The 13,901-nt window shown below is 42.1% G+C and overlaps 1 protein-coding gene across 1 annotated transcript in view; it reads right to left on the bottom strand.

Moving 5' to 3' along the window:
- The window catches only part of col27a1b (collagen, type XXVII, alpha 1b), a 138,445-nt gene that overhangs the window by 44,282 nt on the left and 80,262 nt on the right, over nucleotides 1-13,901 (bottom strand). The window contains exons 14-19 of the mRNA XM_021606572.2: nucleotides 7,897-7,941; nucleotides 6,977-7,030; nucleotides 6,777-6,821; nucleotides 6,225-6,278; nucleotides 6,054-6,107; nucleotides 4,658-4,711 (exon numbers count right to left, since the gene is read on the bottom strand). Coding sequence (XP_021462247.2) covers nucleotides 4,658-4,711; nucleotides 6,054-6,107; nucleotides 6,225-6,278; nucleotides 6,777-6,821; nucleotides 6,977-7,030; nucleotides 7,897-7,941 — 306 coding nt within the window. The remainder of the gene's footprint in view (nucleotides 1-4,657; nucleotides 4,712-6,053; nucleotides 6,108-6,224; nucleotides 6,279-6,776; nucleotides 6,822-6,976; nucleotides 7,031-7,896; nucleotides 7,942-13,901) is intronic.

The raw sequence follows: 13,901 nt of genomic DNA, 5'->3' as shown, positions 1-13,901 counted from the left end.
ATGACGTCATCCCCACAGTGAGCGTACGTACATACCCCAACCAGAAGCCATGGATTACAGGCAATATCCGCACGGTGCTGAAGGGCAGAACTTCCGCTTTCAAGGAGCAGGACTCTAAACCAGAAGCTTATAAGAAATCCCACTATGCCCTCCGACAAACCATCAATTTGCAGTGATTGATGAACGCTAGTCGGATGTGGCAGGGCTTGCAAACTATTACGGACTACAAAGCCTGAGCTGCCCAGTGACACAAGCCTACCAGACAAGCTACAGTGGCAAGTAAAATTATGTGAACTCTTGGAATTACCTGGATTTCTGCATAAATTTGACATAAAATTTGATCTGATCTTCATCTAAGTCACAACAACAGACAAACACAGTCTGCTTAAACTAATAACACACACATTATTGTATTTTTGTTGTCTATATTGAATATATCATTTGAACAATCACAGTATGGGTTGGAAAAATTATGTGAACCCCCTAGTCTAATGACTTCTCTAAAAGCTAACTGGAGTCAGGAGTCAACTAACCTAGAGTTGAATCAATGACATGAGATTGGAGATTTTGGTTAGAGCTGCCCTGCCCCATAAAAAAACTCACAAAATTTGGGTTTGCAATTCACACGAAGCATTGCCTGATGTGAACCATGCCTCGAACAAAAGAGATCTCAGAAGACCTAAGATTAAGAATTGTTGCCTTGCATAAAGCAGGAAAGGGTTACAAAAGTATCTCTAAATGTCAGTCCACGGTAAATCAAATTGTCTATAAATGGACAAATCCTGTCTTCACGTCGCACATGACAAAGAACTTGACTCCAAACCTGTGCCTTTTGGAGGGAATATATTGACGGAACGCCATAACATAACCTTTCCATAACATCAGGGACTCATCAATGCATAGGTCCTTGTATGGCACAAAGACCCGACCAAATGCTGATGTCAGGCTGATAAGAACATTTCTTATTTTGTGTAACGGGTCATTTAGGTTTGCAGTAGCATTGTTGACGAAATGCAGGCATCGCAGCAGAACTAGGAAGCAATCTTGGGAAAAGAGGGTGGCAAAAGAAGGGAGTTGCAAACATAGGATCTGTGCTCCCGTATTCTCTTAGGGAGTTCTTCTTTACTATCCCCATGAGAAGGACTGTCACCAGGAAGGTATACATTTCACTAATTGTGGTTGTCACCCATTTAGCGAGTTTCCCCCTCACTCCTGGCTCTCTCTTCTCTTGTAGCTCTAAGGCATAGCGATTGGTCTCCTCAACTATGTCTCCCACCAGCTCCTCTGTCAGAAACAACTTGAAGCACTCTGCCTCAGTTGGAAATGGCAAGGGGCGTTGCACTCCAGACTGGGACTCATCAAAGCAAACAGCAGGGCCAGGTGGGGTGAAATGGCTGGTGGCCTTCCAGCTACCACAGAACTCCTGTACTTTATCCACTGTCGGTCTGCCTCCATCACCACCAGCATCTTCAAAGGGACCTGGGACTTTGTCAGTGGACAAGGGAAATTCAGATTCAGGGTTCTCAATGGCTAGAAGGTTGGGGGGCAGCTCCTCACTGTCAGAATCTGACTCCTGACTTTCATACTCAGACTCATTGTCAGAATTTTAAAAAATCTCCAGAATTTCCACATTTGTGAGTTGTCTCCTTTTGAAAGACATTGTTAATGCTACAGCTTAGCTCACTAGCTACATACATAAACAACAACACTGAATGGCCCAGAGTGGGAGGTTACGTGGTTGACTGCCGGCACGCGCCACTTGTATCAATAAATCACTATCAGAAAATGTTTTGTGTGGCAATTATTTGTGTATTTACGGTTTTATTCACGTTTTCAATTCTAGGTGACAAATCATGCATTCCGATTCTTGCACAGATTGTAATGGACACATATTATGTGTGTAAAATACTTTTTTGAAGGTTGTACTGATTATGATGAGCTAAGCTAATTCCAGCTGTGTAGCCATGTTTGTTGACATATAATGCATTCTGGGATTCACGTCTGTTTGACCAAAGATGTTATAACAAAATGAGGTGAGGAAGAGTTCACAAATTTTTTGAGGACTTCCGGAAATTAATGGTGGGATGTGAACGAGGTAGATGACACACCCCTTCAACATGCATACTATAAACAGACCGAACTCATCTCGTCTTCTCTTATTATCTTCGGTTTCTGTGAGGAAAAAATGCATGGCTGCGCGCTGAAACTAATTGTCGGATTACTTTCGATTTCTATAGTGTTTTACCTAGTTATTTCGGTCAATGGTGAGCTCACCCGTGATGTGATTAATTATATATTGCTATTAGCTAATTCATATTGTAGTTTATGTCAGCCGAGAGTTAGAAAATATGACTGCTTGTGTTGGGTCAATCTTTCCTCAGCGCTAGGACAAATGTAGCCTACATTTTTCCGGTTAGGATGATTGTGTTATGCTATATTTACTTCTATGAATATCTGAACAATGCATCCAAAAATAAACTGCTGACATTCTGGACATAACTTTGTAAGGACTGTGTTTGTGTAAATAGTTTCTGAAAAAAAGTGTGGCCAGCTCAAACGCTGATTATTGCGTCATTCGAAACTGCCGTTCTAAACGAGCATTCTAAATGAGTGTTCTAAACACACGGGTGTGATCGTACGCTTCAGGGACCACTGTAGAACGATCACCGTGTGATGGTACGTGTGAAAGGGTTAAGCAGACTGTGTTTGTCTACTATTGTGACTTAGATGAAGATCAGATAAAATGTTATGACCAATTTATGCAGAAATCAAGGTAATTCTCAAGGGTTCACATAATTTTTCTTCCCAATGTAAATTCCTTCTATGGTTGCTTCGAGGCAAGCAACATTGAAGCATGCTTGAGAGCATCAGCTGTTCCGGACGACTGTGTGATCATGCTCTGCGTAGTCAATGTGATTAAGACATTTAAACAGGTCAAAATTCACAACACGGCAGGGCCAAACGGATTACCAGGACATGTACTCCAGGACATGACCAACTTGCAAATGTCTTCACTGACATTTTAAACCAGTCCCTGACTGAGTCTGTAATGCCAACATGTTTCAAGCAGTCACTGTGCCCAAGAACACCAAGGTAACCTGCCAAATTGACTTCCGACACATAGCACTCACGTCTGTAGTCATGAAGTGCTTTGAAAGGCTGGTCATGGCTCATATCAACACCATTAACCCAGAAACCTTAGACCCACTCCAATTTGCATAGCGGCCCAACATATCCACAGATGACGCAATCTCTATTGCACTCCACTCTGCCCTTTCCCACCTGGACAAAAGGAACACCTACGTGAGAATGCTATTCATTGACTACAGCTCAGCGTTCAACACCATAGTGCCCTCAAAGCTCATCACTAAGCTAAAGACTCTGGGACTAAATGCCTCCCTCTGCAACTAGATCTTGGTCTTCCTGACGGGCCACCTCCACGTGGTAAGGGTAGGTAACAACACAGCTGCCACATTGATCCTCAACACGTGGGCCCCTCAGGGGTGCGTGCTCAGTCCCCTCCTGCACTCTCTGTTCACCCATGACTGCATGGCCAAGCACAACTTCAACACCATCATTAAGTTTGCCGTCGACACAACAATGGGAGGCCTGATCACCGACAACGATGAGAAAGACTGTAAGGAGGAGGTCAGAGACCTGGCAGTGTGGTGCCAGGATAACAACCTATCCCTCAATGTGATCAAGACAAAGGAGATGATTGTGGACTACAGAAAAAGGAGGATGAGCACGCCCCCATTCTCATCCACAGGGCTGTAGTAGATGAGCAGGTTGAGAGCTTCAAGTTCCTCGATGTCCACATCTCCAACAAACTAGAATGGTCCAAACAAACCAAGACAGTTGTGAAGAGGGCACGACAACGCCTATTCCCCCTCAGGAGACTGAAAAAATTTGGCATGGGTCCTCAGATCCTCCAAAACTTTTACATCTGAGAGCATCCTGATAGTTTGCATCACCGCCTGGTACGGCAACTGCTCGGCCTCTGACCGCAAGGCACTACAGATGGTAGTGCGTACATTCCAGTAAATCACTATGGCCAAGCATCCAGCCATCCAGGACCTCTATACAGGCGGTGCCAGAGGAAGGCCCTAAAAATTGCCAAAGATTCTAGTCACCCTAATTATAGACTGTTCTATCTGCTACCACACAGGAAGCGGTACCGGTGTGCCAAGTCTAGGTCCAAAAGGCTTCTTAACAGCTTCTACCCGAAATCCATAAGACTCCTGAACAGCTAACCAAATACCACCACCCCATTTTTACACTGATGCTCCTCTTTGTTTATTACCTACTTATGGTCACTTTACCTCTACATGTGTACATATTAACCCGACTAACCTGTTTCTCTGTACCGGTACTCCCTGTATATATAGCCTCATTATGTTTTTTAATTTTTTAATTGTTGCTCTTTAATTATTTGCTCTTTAATTATTTGTCATTTTTTAATTGTTTACTTCAGTTTATTTAGTAAATACTTTCTTAACACCTATTATTTTCTTAACTGCCTAGTTGGTTAAGGGCTTGTGGGTAAGCATTTCACTGTAAGGTCTATCTATACCTGCTGTATTTGGGGCATGTGACAAATCACTTTTGATTTGATATAGGTCATGTGTAATCTTTCCACCCACACGCAGATCCTTACCTCTTGGCCAGGAGGGCCAGGTATACCATCAGGTCCTTGGTCACCGGTCACCCCCTAGGGGAGAAAAGTGATAACCTAGTAGTATACTTTACATAGTCCCAGGTACACAGATAGGTCTCTATTTAATGTTATTAAAAGTTAAATGACAACATTATAATGAAAACATTGTAACTTGAAGAGTTTTCACAATGTACCTGATGTTTGCATAATGTACATTGTGTGGAAAATGTCCAGATCAAAGATAATGTTTTTGTAAAGATTAAATGTGAAGTTAGTTGTCTAAATTGGATCTGAGTAAAATATAGACCTTGCCTCGTAACTAGTTACGCCCAGAGAACTTGCACTAAAGGCGGATACACCCATTTCTGACCCTAGGGTATAAAACATGTGAGTTAAGAATAAACATTATGACTAGGTGACCACGAGCTGCAGCCAAGGTTCGATTAGTTGTAACCCCAAAACGCAACACGAGGTTGAAGGCGACAAAGGAACCTTTTAACAATCTATGCTACGGATGAGTAGTTGTGTCTAAAAGGGTGAATTCAAGCAGGACCACCCGGTTATTCTCTCCAAGGAATCATGTGTCTACACTGCTTTCATTCCCACACTGGAACCACCTATATGGCTGATTAGCCATCATCAGAAGACCCCTCTTTCATAACAAGGGAGAGGAACCAGACCACTAAGAGAAAGGACACTACCATTGTGTGGACAATCAGAGTTACACCCGGTAACAACAGAACAACAGAAGTGTCACCATCAGTGGAGAAGTTATAACTCGGTCCACGAGGAGATAGCCCATCGGAGAACTTTGACACATAATTACATCATTATATTCTGACCCATAAGAGCGGCAGTTCGGGGCAAGGTTAGGGTTAAACTAAGCATAGTTTACAAATGTACGTAAGTGTGCTTTTCTCTCATGCACTCTCTTGTTTGAAATCCCCATTTTGTGTAACAAGTGTCATATTGTGTTGGCCTTCTAGGGACCTGTTTCATTGTAGTAAGTTTTAATCAATAGCCTAGACTGTGTGTATGTGTATCTTATTTATCATTTTAGCTTGTTAGTAAATAAATAATCTTCTCAATTGTTGTGGTACGGACTTATTTAGTTGGACTCAGGTTTGTGCAGATTCCCAGATTATGCGACATTCAGAATGAGACTGTAGAGGAAATTAATGAATTAGCGACTGTTGTAAAATCAATATTCTGATATTCGTTGAGGTAATTTGGGAAATAGAATCTCAATAAAGCCAAACTTTCCCATGGTGCCCCAGGTTACTGAGTTAATAGTTACCTGATTCATTTAATCACGTAATTATGAACAGTTCATCATTTGATGAACAGCAGTCGTCACATTAATCAATCCAACGCCACGACAGGTTAATGGACTCACCTGTTGCCCTGGTTTCCCTTGAACACCTAGCAACCCAGGTGAACCCTGGATACCCTGTAAAACAATGAGAGCACTTCTGTGAAAAGAAGTTATCCACAGTTAAAACCCAGACACAAAGACTCAGACGACAAACATCAGCACCATCTGTCAGGTGGTAGCGGAGTGAAATACCTTGTCACCTTGGAATCCATTCTCTCCTTGCTCCCCTGGAAGACCAACTTCACCCTGAAGAATGAGAGGTTAGAAGGTTAAGAATACCCTAACAAATGTACACTATAAATCCTCATCTCTATTGATGAGTACTATAGCCAGCTGTGGGCATGAGGCAGATCCAGTATGCCCAGTAGGCAGCTCTAGGGATGTCATCTGGTGACCTGTCGAGTGCAGATCTGCCATTGTTATACACGTGCTGTGCTCAGCAAATATGTGCATTTTTACTAAGAAAAGCACACATTTCTCAGTAGCTTATACATATATGTGATACATGGAGCACATAGCAAGCCCAAGCTCTAAATTTGCAATGATTGAGGATGAGTATCATCTTGTAGGCTTCGGAAAGTCTTTAAACTGTTCCTGAATCAGATTTCTAGAGATGTCTGTAGTTTTACCACATGTAACCTCCTCCCCAGAGAGCCAGCTAGTGGACGAGACTATTTGGCATGCATAACTTGATCTGATGGTTTATTTACGTACAGTAGGCTAATAATGAGGTATTCAGATCACCTTATCACCTTTCAGTCCTGATTCTCCTGGATTTCCTGGTACCCCCTGAAATTGAACCAATCACTGATGAGCAAACAGGCCTGGTGTTGCGCCGAGAGAAACCCCTCTTGAGATTTATGACACCTCCTGCATTGTATTACATTTACAATATTTTGTAACAGCATGTACAGTAGACGTGAGTAAAGCAGTAGGTCAGTTACCTTGAGTCCACATGGTCCTGGCAAACCCATCATCCCTAAAGGACCCATGTCTCCCTGCCACCAACAACACACAGAACACACACTTAGAACACTGTAGACAGAAATGCAGACCTACAGCTGTAGGACAATTATGTCATGCACATTCCTAACATATGTATACAGTAGTTAAGTTGAATGATAGAGCAAGAGTATATGGCAAAATTTGGGACTTATATTTATCTGTTTATCATCAACAAGACAAATTATAAACTGGGTGGTTTGAGCCTTGCCACGGGTATGACACAACAGTCATTTTTACTGGTCTAATTACATTGGTAACCAGTTTATAATAGCAATAAGGCATCCCTGGGGTTTGTGTTATATGGCCAATATACCATGGCTAAGGTCTGTATCCAAGCAGTCCGCGTTGCGTCGTGCAAATGAACAGCCCTTTGCTGTGGTATATTGGCCATATATCACACCCCCTCAGGTCTTATTGCTTAATTATAAACAGGCATCCCCAAACCAATCAGTGTCCTAGAGAGTGCAGTGGAGCAGAGAGTGACGGTGCACAATTAGAAAAAAAAGTGCTATCTAGAAGCACAGAGCGTTTTTACATGGAACCACAAAATGTTCTACCTGGAACCAAAAAAGGGTTCTACCTGGAACCAAAAAGGTTCTACCTGTAAAGAAAAAAGGGTTCTCCTATGGGGACAGCCGAAGAACCCTTTTAGGTTTTGGATAGCACCTTTTTTTCTAAGAGTGTGCACCTTCACTCTCTGCTCCACTGCACTCTCTAGGACACTCTGCATGTAGAACAGAGGGTTCTACATGGAACCCAAAAGGTTCTATCTGTAAAGAAAAAAGGGTTCTTCTATGGGGACAGTTTTGGAACACTTTAATTCTATGAGTGCACATGTCATATGGCTTTTTATACTCACAATGAGCCCGGGCACTCCATTAGGACCAGGGGCTCCCAGCTCGCCCTGAGAGAGAGAGAGAGAGAGAGAGAGAGAGAGAGAGAGAGAGAGAGAGAGAGAATTTCTCTCTAAGGTTATAGGCTCTATTCTAAACAAACACAGGCAGAAGAGAGGCACAGTGTTCCTTACGCTTCTGGTAGAAGGAAGGGGATAGACCCTAGCTCTCAGAATGTGTGTGTTGGTGTGTGTTGTCCCCCCCCCCCCCCCCCCCCCCCCCCCCTGTTTGTGTAATCTCCAGCTCCCATCTCGTGGGTCAGGGCAGGCTGATGAAAGGGGGGCTGGCTCGACACACAGAGAAGGGCTTGTTGTCCCCGGTAACTGCCCCACTGCTACGTGTCACGCCCACATCCTCTCCAGGTAGAGAGAGAGAGATACTTGATCTGTGAACTGAAATAAAAAGAAAGCTGAGCAAGCTTGGAAAGAGCTAGTAAAGAAATCAGCAATAGAAAATCTAAATGGAGATTATATACCATACAGATGTCTGCTCTCTTAAAGGCAAAGGAAAAATGTTAAAAGTAAAGTAAGGAGAGAATCACCCGAGACCTTGGTGGCAGACTTCTCAATACTATAGGGGAAGAAAACCACAATAAATCTCTTATTTCATACTGAGAGCCCCTCAGCCTGGCACCCTGTTGTGCACGAAATACGCAAAACATTGAAAAGATAACAATTAATGAGGACAAATTAATGAGGACAAACTGCCCCTGCCTCACCGTTAACGTTAATCATATCGGCACCATCATGGTCCAGGGAAAACAGCCTGAGGAAATTCCAGGAAGACTTATAGTCCCTAAGAGAAGAAGCAAAGGAGCAAGCAGCCTCTCCACAGATCACAATCCAGGAGAAGACAACCCCTCCAAGCCCTGACAGCAGACTCGTCTCTCTAAGTCTCTCCTCCGACATCAAATCTTTCAGAAAGTCTATCTGTTCTAGAAAAATACTTTTCTGAGTTCAGGGAGAAATCATTGACCTGCCAGAGCAGAAGCAGCCAAGAGCCCGACAGAGGAAGACACCAGCCTGGTGACTCGGGGGAAACAGCAGCCCAGTGACATCAGGGAGCAACAGTCAGCCACTAGAGAACTGGAGGAGGACAACCAGGCCCTCAGGATGTAAGTGCGTCGCCTAAGAGAGATGCTGGCCACCACTGTCGATCACAGCCACTTGCAAGACCTGCAGAGAGAGCTAGAGGAGCTGGAGGAAGAGGTCATCAGGCACCAGCCCGGCCACACTGCCAGGAAAGAGTCATCAAGCTCTGGTGCCCCACCACATACACTGCCATGGAGTTGCTCTCAGAGGAGAGTCTGAAAGAGGCAGAACACATCCATATTTACTCCAGGACAAACAACGTGACAGCATGCAAGGACAACCTGGACAGAGCTCTGAGCCAAGTGGCTACCAAAGATTTTTCTTCAGCCAGAATCATCCGTGAGTCATCGACACCATCAACACAGAGGTATCACAAGCCTGTTCCCCTCTGACAAAGGTGCATCTGGTGCATCACTAGGACATTCAACCTTCTATGACCATGTGCACCTCAGCAAGAAGTCAGGCTCTTCGCAAAAGCCCTGAAAGACACTGCTGGGAACAGGTCCCCCTCCAATACCCACACTAAGCCCAGAGACTCTAATCAGCACTACAAGAGTCCCAGGGCCCCTCAAAATCCAAGGAGCCCCAAACTACAGGGAGCCCAAATTCCCACTGGCCCCAGTCACCATGCTGCTCCTGGTCCTCATGCCCCCCCCACGAGTCATCCCTGACAGAGTACCCACCCAGCCAGCTAAAACAGGCAGTACAGAAGAGTTACGCAGTAGTGACTCCAACAGGGTCCTCAGTGCAGGACAACCAGAGCCAGATAAGAGACCTGTTGGCTGTAATCTGCTTTAAGATACGATATACTGAACTAAAAACATACATCCACTACAGATGACATCCAGAGTAAAGTACTAATGTATGCATATGATATGTAGCCGAGATAATAATGAGAAAATAAAGTTTTTTTTATTGTTTCATTATTAAATGTTTTCACCTAACTATTATTTTAGCCCCATGTTATAACACATGATAACACCCACAATGATAACACATTGGTTCACATATTAAGCATTTCACTGTTAAACACATAAAGGAGCATTTGAAATATAGCATCCTTAAGGATAAGCAGCTATAACGTTCAGGGTTTGTGCTCTTCAAACTTTGGTGTGAAAAGCACAGACCCAGACTTTGTAGGTACTGTAGGTCCATACAGAAATGGTTTGCCGAGATCGGTGTGGAAGAACTTGACTGGCATGCACAGAGCCCTGACCTCAACCCCATCTAACACCTTTGAATTGGAACACCGACTGCGAGCCAGGCCTAATCCCGCAACATCAGTGCCTGACCTCACTAATGCTCTTGTGACTGACTGGAAGTCCCCACTGCAATGTTCCAACATTTAGTGGAAAACCAGCAAAGGGGGGACCAACTCCATATAAATGCCCATGATTTTTGAATGAGATTATTAGCGAGCTGTACACATACTTATGGTCATGTAGTGTACATACCCTCCACACCTTTGTCCCCAAAAATGTCCACCAAACTCACAAAGGAAAAACATTTGCCTGTTTATTAGACTTTCAAAAAGCCTTTGATTCCATACGGCATGAAGGTATGTTCTTATAACTAATTCAAAGTGGTTTAGGAGGCAAGGTATATGATATTATTGATGTGATCTATAAGGAAAACCAATGTTGTATAAAGTTGTCAAGAAAATAAAACTATTCTTTGGTCAGGACAGAGGAGTTAGACAAGGGTGCAATATTAGTCAAACTGTATTCAATATTTATATAAATGAACTGACTACGATATTAGAACAATCTACATCTCTGGGACACCCTCAAATTAAAGTTGATTTTATATGCTGATATATATGCTGACAGAATTATTACAAAATATATTTTCCCACAATTACTGTATATTACTCCTGTCTGAACAGACATAAATAAAACCATTAAAAATACTACACCAGGGAACATTATTTACTGTAGCCACAGAGGATCAATAGCTTCTACAATATTGCTGTGGTTTTAAGTTGTATTACAAGCACTTACAGTCTTCACGACTGCAGCAATTTGGGCAGTAAGCGTGACCAATATCTACTGAACAAAAAATATAAACGCAACATGCAACAATTTCAAAGATTTTACTGAGTGACAGTTCATAAAAGGAAATCAGTCAATTGAAATACGGTAAATTCATGAGGCCCTAATCTATGGATTTCACATGACTGGGAATACAGATATGCATCTGTTGGCCACAGATACCTTAAAGAAGATGTAGGCTGTGGATTTTTAAAAAAACAGTCAGTATCTGGTGTGACCACCATTTGCCTCATGCAATGCGACACATTTCCTTCGAATAACGTTGATTGTGGCCTGTGGAATGTAGTCCCACTCCTCTTCAATGGCTGTGCAAAGTTGCTGGATATTGGTGGGAACTGAAACACGCCATCGTACACATCAATCCATTGAGCAAACATGCTCAATGGGTGACATGTCTGGTGAATATGCAGGCCATGGAAGTGCTGGGACATTTTCAACTTCCAGGAACTCTGTACAGACCCTTGCGACATGGGGCTGTGCATTATCATGCTGAAACATGAGGTGATGGCGGCGGATGAATGGCACAACAATGGGCCTCAGGATCTCATCACGGTATCTCTGTGCATTCAAATTGCCATTGATAAAATGCAATTGTGTTTGTCTGTAGTTTATGCCTGCCCATACCATAACCCCACCACCACCTTTACATTTTTGTTCAGTGTAAAATAGCTTGTAAACCACTGTGCTTCTACACCTGCATTGCTTGCTGTTTGGGGTTTTAAGCTGGGTTTCTGTACAGCACTTTGAGATATCAGCTGATGTACGAAGGGCTATATATATACATTTGATTTGATTTGTTGCAATGTGGCCATAGACATATAAACCATAGAAGGATTTTGGAACCTTGGAACCATTTTGGAACTCAGTGGTACACTAGCAATGGCAGCCAGTCCTGACGTGAATAGGAACTGCCATCTAGGGATTATATTTATTTGTTTTGTTGCGGCTGTCAATCTGTCAAATGCCTACTGCTGAAAAGAGAAGACCAATCTTTCCGTAGAAGCCAACAACTTTTTTCAACATTTTTGAGTGATTCTGAGCGAACAGCACTGTTTTTCAAAGTAGCTTATCTTGAGATGGCTATTGGCACAAGTGCATCGGCCATCACCGTTGATTAGCCTAGGATTCATCATTGGGTGAGTCAGTGTCACTGGAAAGTTTATTTTGTAGCCTACCGTGGCCTGTATATGTGTATATGTGTATATGTGTGTGTGTGTGTGTGTGTGTGTGTGTGTGTGTGTGTGTGTGTGTGTGTGTGTGTGTGTGTGTGTGTGTGTGTGTGATGTATGTGTATATATATAAATATACATATATATATATATTTGTGTGTGTGTGACCCGTTCCAGGAAGCTAGAAATGTGTCGCGCGTCACTACTTCACAGGAGAAGCATTTGAATGTAAATATATATTTGTTTTATCAAAATGTGTTTTTTTTGGCCTTGTGTTATTTATTATTAAAAGTCACTCCCTGAACTTGCTTCCCAACTCCCAGCGTATACTTTTACAACAAATAAGTTTTGAACAAGCTATATTTCAGAAATTACCAAGCCCTGACCATAGAGAGACCTCTATGGTGTAGTAGGTCAGGGCATGACTAGGGGGCATTCTATCTTATAATTTCTATGTTGTGTTCTAGTTTGTATTTTCTATGTTAGTGTTTTGTATGATTCCCAATTAGAGGCTGTTGGTAATCGTTGTCTCTAATTGGGGATCATATTTAAGTAGATATTTTTCCCACCTGTGTTTGTGGGATATTGTTTTGTGTTTGTGCATGTGCACCACGTAGTCACGTTTCGTTGTTCGTTTGTTGATATATTTTGTTTTGCTTAAGTTTCACTTTGGACTAAAGATGTGGAACTTCAATCACGCTGCGTCTCTCCACACAAATGTGACAAAAGGCTAGTGCCTACCATACCCAACAAATGACAGCAATAGGCTAATTATATTTATTTTACAACAGGCCTACTTAACTATCTTAAACTAAATACGGAAAACACAATTCAAAAGACAGATCAAACTTAATTTAGCGAACGGAATGAAACAAAACAGGTTCTGCATAGGCTATTTAAAGAACTGGTTTAGATTTTTTTGTTAAATAGGCTTACAATAATATCAATGATATACAATTTAATCATGATAAAACAAATGATTATAAATATGAAAACATTTATAAATTAAGTTCCAAAATTGCATCCTACATGAAGAGTTACGTATGTGGCCATCATGTAAATGACGTAAACTGCATGAAATTGGTTTATGAAAAGCCCATTTTTTTTCCACATCCTGCTAAAAATTCCCCCCCATGTGATTATAGATGCATGTAATGCGTTACTGTCTATAGGGCAGAACTTGGGAGATTCCCCCTAGCAATGCAAATTGAGAAAAGAGCTACCAAATTCTGGTGACCCTAAGCAACTGGCCCAAAAGCACCAGCTAAATTAAACTATTCGACCACAAATAACAAATTTAAAAGAAATACAAATCTCTAATCAAAATACATACACTAATCATTGGCAAAACAAAAGAAGGAGAAAGACTGTGTAAGCACTGTGGGTTGGGTGAAGTACAGAATGAGCCGCACTTCCACTGCCCAACATTTAATTAACGAGTTGCAGGATTTGGGAGAAAATCTGCATTTTGTTAAAAGAAAATGTAGAGACAGTAGATCTTGCTGCAGATTATTAGGTCTGTCATAATATAAGAGAGACAATAGTTTCAGTCATGTCATACACATGAACCCTTGTATATTAAATGTGTCAAATGTCAATTGTTGCTGTTTTGTTTACTTTTTTTCCACAAATGATTTTACAAGCATCATTTTTTGTTGTT

The sequence above is a fragment of the Oncorhynchus mykiss genome, chromosome 6, assembly GCF_013265735.2.
Source record: "Oncorhynchus mykiss isolate Arlee chromosome 6, USDA_OmykA_1.1, whole genome shotgun sequence".
Lineage (NCBI taxonomy): Eukaryota > Metazoa > Chordata > Actinopteri > Salmoniformes > Salmonidae > Oncorhynchus > Oncorhynchus mykiss.
This window is presented reverse-complemented; position numbering and strand designations above follow the sequence as displayed.